Here is a 9,804-nt window from a genome sequence, read left to right as displayed (position 1 = left end):
CTTTGGGGGAAGATTTTTTTTTTTAAATTTAAGAATGTATTTCTAAAAATGAATCATATAGTAAATGATGTATTTCCTTTGTAAAATACAGGATAAGAACTAGTGGATGCTCAGTGGTGCCTTGCAGTGTTTTGTGTTTCCTGTCTAAGAGACAAACCAAAAGACAAAAAAACAAAAACTGGGCAAAAACAATGACATTTCATCATCCTTTTTCAAACAGTCATTTTTTTCCCCTTCTCAGTCCGAGCACATTTTATTTTTTAACCAATATCTTTAGGTAATTGTCAGGAGAAACTATTTTAAAGAAGTCACACATTCACTCTTCCTTAAACACTGAAAACTGCTGCAGTCCAACAGACACTGAACCATCCTTATAACATAGATATTATATTATAGATAATATAATATAGCGTATACAACATGTGAGCTGTTGGATGTAATGTACACATTTCAGCTGTAAATCTATGCTGAACACTTTTAGATCAGCATGTTCCCATTTTCTAACTTGTGCACATGATTATTGAGCACCCATTTTTGTGAAATTTCTTTTCTCAATTTCCAGTGAGAAATGACTCAGAAATGAGTCGTTAAGTTAAGATGTGTGGGTCAACTTTTTGTAACATGGGGGTTTATTTTCTCCTGTTATTTCATTCTAGAAATGCCCTCCCAACCATTACCATCAACCTGTTTTTGGACATTAGTTGAAGTGTTTCTTTCACTTCCTCAAATCCTGAAATTCTTCCGATTTTCAGTTGATCTTGTGATGACGGTGTTTTAAAATCTAAATAACGTCTTTGAACTTTTATCGTAATCATCAGATATAAAAGCAGCTGATGTTGACTTTCCCGGATGATAAGTGTGAATGTGTTTTTGCCACTAGGGTTTTTGTCATTTAAATGAGAAAAAAAAAGAATAAGCATTTTAAAAAATTGGAGATCAAAGCAAAACACGATATATTGTGCCTGTTTCTCAAGGGGGAGGGGGGAGTGGGGGCAACAGTTTCTTGGTTCTTTTGGCTGTGGTGTGATCAGTCAACCAATGAAACTGTCCTGTGGAAACACCTTCCTGTTTTGTGGCGTGAAGCTCAAAAGCGCATCGCATGAATTACTGTCACAAAACTGAAGGAAGCCAGGAACTTGAAGACAGCCTCTGAAAATGGGTGAGAAATATTCATTAATCTTTATATATAATATAGTCTCTTTTTAAATTTTTCGACAAATATATAATTATTTTGGTTGATTAAACTAGACTTATTTCAAAGCCATTTATATTTTCATTTAGGAAAAGTGAGAAAACTGCTTCATTTTGTCATTTTGTTGAAGACTTCATGTATTTATGCAGAAATCCAACATTTCACCATTGATTTTATTGTCTGCTTTCATGTTTATTGTATATATATATATTTTTTTTTTCAAAGAAAACTAATGGAAACTATCCTTTTTTACACAATATAACAGCTATGAGTATATATATACACAACAAATATAGAATGGAGAAGTTACAAGCAGCTGAAAGCAGAATAAAGACTTCACACCAGAGCAGAAAAAAAGGGAATTTGAGTATAGAAGCAAATTGGGTTTGCATCAAACTGATAAGATGCTGGGTGGAGGACCATATAAAGTATTGGGGTGAGAGATTATGAGGTAAAAGCCTCTGATTCTCAGAAATACCACTCGTTTCCAGGTTGGAAATTGTATATATATATATATATATATATATATATATATATATATATATATATATATATATATATATATATAAGTTCATGTTTCAGTTCCTTTTAAATCAACATGTGATGCTTGACTTACAAAAACAGAAGCTCCAGATTTTGCGTGAATTATTGTATGGGATCATTTTTTGTTTTATTAAAAGAAACATTTGTATTAAGATTTATTTATTTATTTAGGATAGAAAGCTTCACTGCATTGAGATTGTCTTGCATAATACTGTAATTGTTGTTGCATTAGCTCATGTAGTGCAATGCACTTTTAAATTGTATCTCCAAGGCACAGAAATCCTCATATCAATATAAGCTCACTAGAAGAAAAAATGTATTATATAATAGTTTGTATAAAAAAAAAACATAAAAAAGTGGGCGTGAATATTGTTTCATCATTGATGAGAATCAGTTTTAGCACTGTCAGTGAGGGATGGGCGGACATGTGCTTCGCCCTTATCAAGTTTCCCAGAATAAAAAAGACTGCTGGGATTCTGTGAATTCATTGTTTACAGTTAGAAATGACTTTCTGTGTCTGTGTCATAATGAATATTTCCTTTTTTCCAAGATCAAGAGGTGAAGATTGAACCTTCCCAACAAGCATCCATCAGTAGCAAAGAGAAGGTAACAAAATCACAAGTGTCATTTATAACCAATGGTGGATTTAATGTCAGTTAGCGCTTTGGCAGCTGTTCAGCCACCTTCTTATCACTGACAGTTAATAAATGACAGCTCAGCGTAAGTTATTACATGCTGGGTTTTCATTTCCCCATTTTTGGTGGATTTCAAATCTTTTTTTTTTTTTTTTTTTTTTAACCACCCACATGTGTGCATGTGGTTGTTTCACTCTCATAACAAATCTGACTAACATGAAATTTGTGATTTTTTTTCTGTGGTTTAAAAAGGCAGGAAAGAGCACGAACACGATTGTCTGCAATATCTCATTGCGCTTTTAGAGACAGTTTTCAGTCTTTGTTCCTGTAACTGAAACAAAAGTCCCAATATGTGAGACACAAATCAGCTCATGAAATTTCCAAATGTGTGAGTCAAAACCAATGGCGGTTTTTGTGGTGACTGCTGATAGCATATATTCAGAGCGCCACGCACACACACACATCAGCAGAATGACATCAAACGAACGTACACGGGTTTCCCCCAAAATTCTTCTTTGACAGTCACCTCCATACCTGCTCGCTGGCCTCAGTGAGAGTTGATGTAAGAGGGCTACAGTGTGCGACTTTTACTGCACGCATGTGTAAAACTGAAACTTCCCTGAATCAGATTCAAACAACAATGAAAGTAAACACGTGTTTCAAGAATAACAGTGAATTTCAAGCTAAACTGCAAGTGAAAACAAACTCCTTTTTGACTCACAGGTTTAAATAAATACTGTTACTATTGTGTTTTTACAGTAAAAGTCATTTGCTGGTTGGGTTAATGTTGAGGATGCACTAGTGCATTGATGTGACATGGATGTGACTTTTAGACCAAGCTTTTAAAATATCAGATTTGAAAACAGGCTACAGATTCCCATGAATAATATTGAACCACGATGGAGATTCAGAAGTGCAGTTATTTGTGACTCAGTCAGGGTTAGCTGGGTTAGAGGCCTCCACCTTCACTATTACTCACTCTCGAGGTTTACTTCTCAGAACAAGGAACCACAAAAAGGAACTTTATTCAATATGAAACCCCACACTGCCATGCAGCTGAACTGTGAGCGATGAGGATAAAGGATCTATCCATTATCCAATAACTAGAGGCAAACGCACTCACTCTTTGACTCAGTTCATGGTGCCCTGGTTAATTTAACACACATCATATCTTTTTTTTTTTTTATATATATATATATATATATACTGTGGGAGGAAACTAAAATAGCTGGATTAATGCATGCTCGGCAGAAAAGCAGCATCAATTATCTGCAAGTCTTATGAGACAGACGCTGCACTTTTTAACAAGATATTTAACAAGCTCTGAGTACAAACCTCCACCAAGCACCAAATACCCTCTTACCAGATATTGGTAGTTTTCTGGATCAGTGATCCTGATCATGGTACTATGAGCATTCACACTCTAAAGGCTTGGAAGAATTGTTTTATCCCCATTCCGATGCAGCAGGTCTAAATGTATATGGACACCCTCATTTTTTTTTTGGGGGGGGGGGGAAATTGTGATAAAATGCACAAACATCAAATGTAAATGTTGAATGCTTGCATTTCTCTTGTATGTTTTGTATTTAACTTATTTGAATATTATTTACAGTATGTTGGGCATATACGCTTTTTGCTTCTGCATGTTTCAGTCTTGTTATATATGTTTTTAAATTGTGATTTATGTTTGAATATTTTTTTGTTAGACTGAAACAAACAAATAAACAAACAAACAATAGGGACCTGATCCAGATGAAACTCATGGGAGTAATTGAGAAACCAACCCAACGTAACTTAGTCAATATTCATAAAGATCAGGCAATTACAAACCAAGATGAGATTTTTTTTTTCAAGCTAATGCCGAATCAGTGAGTGCACGGTGGCTTAGTGGTTAGCACGCCCGCCTCACACCAAGAAGGTCCTGGGTTCAATCTCTAGGGTGGACACTTGGGCCCTTTCTGTGTGGAGTTTGCATGTTCTCCCTGTGCTTCATGGGTTTCCTCCTGGTACTTCCTCCCACAATCCAAAAGCAGGTTGATTGGATTCTCTGCATTGCTCATAGGAGTGAATGTGAGTGTGAGTGATTGTTGTGTCTGTGTGTTGCCCTGCGATGGACTGGCGCCCGCCCAGACCCCCCCGTGACCCGAAAAACCTGGAACAAGCGGTTCTGAAAATCAATGGATGGATGGATAATGCAGAATCAGTGTATTGATCTGGATCCCCTCCAGAATTTAAGAGAATATTCCCTCGCATAAGTTCTATCTTGGTAAAATGTCAAAATCTGTGAAACATTTTTGGTATAATCATGCTAACAGTAAAACAAAGAAATAAACACTGGTTAAAAAAAACAAACAAAAAAAACAAATACTGCAGGTTTTAACATTTGTAATATTTGAGCATAAAAATGCAGTCATTGTTTCCGTTGCAAATGGCTGCGATTTTAATGCAAAATGTTTTTCCAATGTTCTAGACTTCTCCCTCTGTTATCGAGCTTTATGACTCAACAACTGAACGTGAGGATGAGGTGACGCCCACTGAGCTCCAAATGGAGGAAAAGGCATTTGTATCCAGTTTGCATTCTTTCATGAAGGACAAAGGCACACCCATTGAACGAATCCCACATCTGGGCTTTAAACAGAGTGAGTTTTCATTCATTTTCAACAAGCAGCAACAATTTTTCTAAGGTTGAGCTCTCATTTCTGTGTTCTTCACCTCTAGTTAATCTTTGGAAGATCTACAAAGTTGTCGATAAACTCGGGGGCTATGATTCAGTAAGTGCACCACCATCACGAAACAATAAACCAACCACAAAGGCAAATTAACATTAAAAAGCCACTTTGTATTCTACTTTATGCACAGAATTGAAATACCTTATATTCAGGTTCATTATCATTCAAAAAAAAATTTGGCATTCCGGAACATTTCGGTTGTAGTTTATTTGCATAATCATTGAGTTCTTACCAACAGGTGACAGCTCGTCGTCTTTGGAAGAAAGTGTATGATGAGCTTGGTGGAAGTCCAGGAAGCACCAGTGCTGCTACTTGCACTCGCAGACACTATGAAAGGTAAATACAGGCCTGTTTGAAGCAGACTTGATGAGGTGATCACAGGTAAGACAGTTATTCTAACATGTTGCTCTTGTGACAGGCTGGTGCTTCTCTTTGAGAGGCACCTCAAAGGAGAGGAGGACAAACCAGTGCCTTCAAGCAAACCACGTAAACCGTACAAGAGGAATTTAAGTGAAACAGAGGACAAAGCAGAAGGGAAAAGGAAACGGGCCTTTACTGATAAAGACAATAACTCTGATGTGAGATTACAAAGCAATGAGGATGTTTTGGCTACGTTCACACTGCAGGTCTTAATGCACAGTTTAGTTTTTTTGTGAAGAGGTCCTAGGGTGACCCATGACCCCATAGGCATGTACGGTGTTGACAGCAGTAAATATGGAGGCGTCCAGCGTAGGACTCAGTGTCGCACTGAGAAATTTTCTTTCCAACAGAAGTCAGCACTTCATAACTTTAAGGAGAGCAAAAAAGAAGAGAGCCAGGTTTATCGCTCTAGTCGTTTGCAGTGTGATGGCTGATACATCTGTTACAGACATTGCATCCAAACACTCCATTGTACAGATGATCTGTACAATGGAGTGTTTGGATGCGATGACGTAGGAGTCGGATAGAAAGCGCTTCGGCCATCCAGACTGCACTCGCATTGCATAAAATCAGATACGGATCGGATTTAGGACCACATATGAAAGTGACCTGGGTCGAATTTGAAAAAATCTGAATTGTGCTGTTCAGACTGTCTTTAACAGATCAGATACAGGTCACATATGGGCGAAAAGATCCAATTTTGGTCGCATTTGCCTGCTGTGTGAACGTAGCCTTTTTCTCTTTGGTGTTTCTTCATGTTTGGTTCTAAGTGTCCCTTGTCATATCTTTCAGATTCTCGTCCAGAAAATTTCAGAAACTTCCCCGCCCAGAGAAGCTGCGATGCTTCCTCACTCTGCTCTCTGGGCATCCAGCTCACACTGCTCTCAGCTCAACACAGCCACCTCCGATCTCTGCGCTTCTCACTATTCGCACATCCATCAGGCCCAAACATCTGCCTCCTGGATCGCTCACACCTCACATTCGGCGAGAGAGGCCATCTCTCCCTTGGAGAAAAAAAAGCGAATGGCTCAGGCTAGCCTAAACCTGCCGAGAAGCTCTCAAAGCAAAGATAAAGAAAGGCCATCTGTCATCCACCGCTGGCCGTCTTCCAGCAAGATCTGCTCCTCCCCTGATAGCTCACCACAACCTCCGTCCTCCTCCTCTTCCCGTAGTACGTCTCCTATATCAGTGCCATCGGAAGATGAAACAGCAGACAGAGAAGATAAAGCTGAACTATCTCCAAACTGTCACAGCGCTGAGGAGGACAAAACTGAGACATCCAAAAACATCTCAAGACAGAACAAAGATTCTTCACATGTCAGATCCAAATCACTTTCGCCGAACTCGGTAAAATGTTGGAATAAAAACTCAGCCTGGAAGCCGTACCTCAAAGGGACATATTTACCACATTCATTTCAACCATCAACCCCCTTCTGTGGCCCCACATCTAGCTCGAGTTTTACCAAAGTTGTTCCCAAATCTGTACAGCTGCAGCAGCCGGCTCCAGTACAACCCAGATATAAAGGCCCTCAGAGGTGGATGCATCAGCAGGACGACGCTCAGATATGGGATAAGAAGCTTAGCCATGTAAACTTGTGGCCTTATCAAACAGAACGGAGAGACAATTCCAGGACAATCCCACAAAAAGTCTATCCCTCTCAGCAGAATGCGTGTCAGTTGTCGAGCTGGACCTCTCGATATCCGATTCCTTTGAATCCTGTAGTTCTTCCCAACAGAATGAGGTTTTCTCAGCCTCAGTTAATGTACCGACACATACCTGTGGGCCCAGCGCTCTACTCCTATCCCTACACTGCTCCTCTGGTACATCCCCCCATCGGATACAGCATACCTGCCATAAATCCCATCTATTCTCACAAGATGTGACAAGTCCAGAATGAAAACTGAACTCCAATGTGTTTCCAACACATTGAAAGCGGCACATTTTTCTCCTTTCAGCTTTAGCACAATCTGCTTGCTGTTTTATAGCCTGTTGCTGAAAATCCTAAATAACGGATATGAGGATCAACTGGAGCCAAACCAAAAGAAGCACAGTTTTCCTTCTGGATCATATTAATGCTTTTCTTTTCTTTAGCCAGTAGGAGCTGCATGTACAAGTCAATTCTGAACTCAGAACAAATTTGCAAAGGGGGTGCTCTTTAAGCATCCACATTTAATCTAACCTCCAAGTATTTTTGTTTGTTGATTCATACAATTGTTTTTTTTTTTATATACATGTATATACATGACCTATAGGCCTACTTTGTATCAGTGTTGTTTATATAAAAGGGAAAAATAAATTAAGATACAAAAGTCTAAATGCAGTGTTTTCCTTTTGGGTGAGTCGTTTTACAGCAATAGACTGGTGTCATCATACACACAGTGTCTTTCCTCAGCTTTTCAATTATTCTACAATTCTATCCAGATTTTGTTACGATCTGGTGTTCTGTTCAAGCCCTGGTTGGGGGAATTATCAGTGGCTTCCTCTTAAGGTTAACATCTATCAGCTGATATAGTCATTACATTGCCCTCATTGACATTTAGGATTGTCTGCTAAAAAAGGCTAAAAATGGTGCAGAATTATTAGTTTTGGCATAGCCTACGTGGTGTGAGGGTGTTGTTTTTTTCCTCAAAATATCAGCACTTGTTCCATAATGTATATTGTTTGGTAAAAAAATCATACTATATGGGTAAGTTAAATTGGTATTAAATATTAATACCTATTTTATTTGATACAACATCCCTTCTCCACCAATAATATATGAATCTTTAAAAAAATATTTGACTTTGCTTCTTGGTCAAATGAAGTGTATGGAAATAACTGTTGCAAAACTGTGGCAGATGACAGAACTAATCACAAACACCAAGTAGTCATTTATTCTGAGAGAAAATATGTGTTAAGTTCTTTGTGAGTCAGAGAAATTCTGTTAAGTTTCTGCAACAGTTTTTCCACTCAACTTTACCACTCTCAGTTCCCCTTACATGTTTTATGTTTCAAATCTCCTGCAAAGGAATTGAGATTTGAAACTAACGGTTTGGAAGGATATTTTAATGAGTGTGAGGCAGTGGCGTAACATCATGGTGTTGGGCCCCAGACAGACAGATATATACACACACACACACACACACACACACACACAACCCTCCTCAGCGGTTGGGCAGTAGGAGGGGCGCCATAAGGGCAGCGCCACACTGTGGCTGACCTGTGAACTACCCATCCTAAAGACCCATCCCCCCCGTGCTGACGTGCTGTTGTATTGAATTGAATGTTGCGTTTGTTGGTTTCTGTCGCAATGTTGCTGAAGAGTTTTTTTCATGATCCCAAACTCTGCCCCTCTCTACAAGGGCCTAGTTTGCTTTTTGCCTTTTTTATCTCTTCTTCCTCCCCGTCATTGTTATCCCATTTCTCATCTAAATACGGGGCGCCGCCCTTCTGGCGAACCGCAGTTCTCCCGCTCCTTTGCTCCCATGTTTTGATTGTCTTTTCTTTTTTTCTTGGACGGGATGAAACTGAAATGTAATTTTGTTGCTCTGTAACATGTGCAATGTCAAATAAACTCAACTCTCAACACAGCAAGAGAAACGTATTTCTTAATACAAGATTCGCTCTTACACAGCCATCCTAATCCGTTCTCTTCTCTTCATTAAATGCATCTTAAAACCACCTTTCTCACAAATTTGTTTTTTGTTCAATTATCCCAAATCAATGTGAAAGAGAACAGGTGAACTATAGAATTGTTTGTAATAGAGTAGGTGCACATTATTTCAAAAATATGAGGGTGCAAGTGCATTGCTATAGGTTTAAATCCCCCCAAAAAATCTCATCTCACGGCTATTATATATCTTTTTGTCTTGGCGTAAGGAGGCAGAGTAAAGTCAAATTAGTCGGGCTGAATAATCCCTGCAACAGGTCCACTGGTGCCAGTGTAGTGTAGAATAAACTTACCGTGAAAGTTTCCTACAGTAGACAATGGGCATGCGCACCTGGCAAACTGCGCATGAGCATCTGTCATGTTGAAAAAAGGAAAAAATATTTCCTTTAATTTTTAGGGTTAGGGTTCAGGTTAGGGTTAGAATTAGGGTTTATCATAGTAGGAAAATTTAAGGGAGCAAAATGTTATACGCATACGTGTAAATAGTTACTACGCTATTAGTGCAAATGTTCCAGTAGGAGGTTGTAGGATTATTTTTCACTACACCGGCACAGCCAAGTCCGCAGTGGCGGGGAAGTCTCTCCTTCTGGCCGCACGGAGAAGCGGGACGCGGCGGTAGTGTCAATAATGCCGTT

The 9,804-nt window shown here is 39.0% G+C and overlaps 1 protein-coding gene across 1 annotated transcript; it reads left to right on the top strand.

Moving 5' to 3' along the window:
- Positions 1–1,040: 1,040 nt before the first annotated feature.
- On the top strand, positions 1,041–7,708 carry arid5a (AT-rich interactive domain 5A). The gene is made up of 7 exons (XM_028457401.1): positions 1,041–1,159; positions 2,286–2,341; positions 4,841–5,009; positions 5,089–5,141; positions 5,338–5,435; positions 5,518–5,677; positions 6,312–7,708. Exons 1-7 carry the CDS (start codon positions 1,156–1,158, stop codon positions 7,401–7,403), a joined length of 1,632 nt encoding a protein of 543 aa, XP_028313202.1. The 5' UTR covers positions 1,041–1,155; the 3' UTR covers positions 7,404–7,708.
- The last annotated feature ends 2,096 nt before the right edge of the window (positions 7,709–9,804 follow it).

Source organism: Gouania willdenowi, chromosome 9 (assembly GCF_900634775.1).
Source record: "Gouania willdenowi chromosome 9, fGouWil2.1, whole genome shotgun sequence".
In the NCBI taxonomy this organism is placed as follows: Eukaryota; Metazoa; Chordata; class Actinopteri; order Blenniiformes; family Gobiesocidae; genus Gouania; species Gouania willdenowi.
The sequence above is the reverse complement of the archived record's forward strand: the minus strand, read 5'-3'. Positions and strand labels throughout refer to the sequence as shown.

Coding starts and splice junctions, on each gene's coding strand:
- arid5a (XM_028457401.1), top strand. Junction 5,436..5,517: donor ACTCGCAGACACTATGAAAG/GTAAATACAGGC, acceptor CTCTTGTGACAG/GCTGGTGCTTCTCTTTGAGA. Junction 5,678..6,311: donor ATAAAGACAATAACTCTGAT/GTGAGATTACAA, acceptor CATATCTTTCAG/ATTCTCGTCCAGAAAATTTC.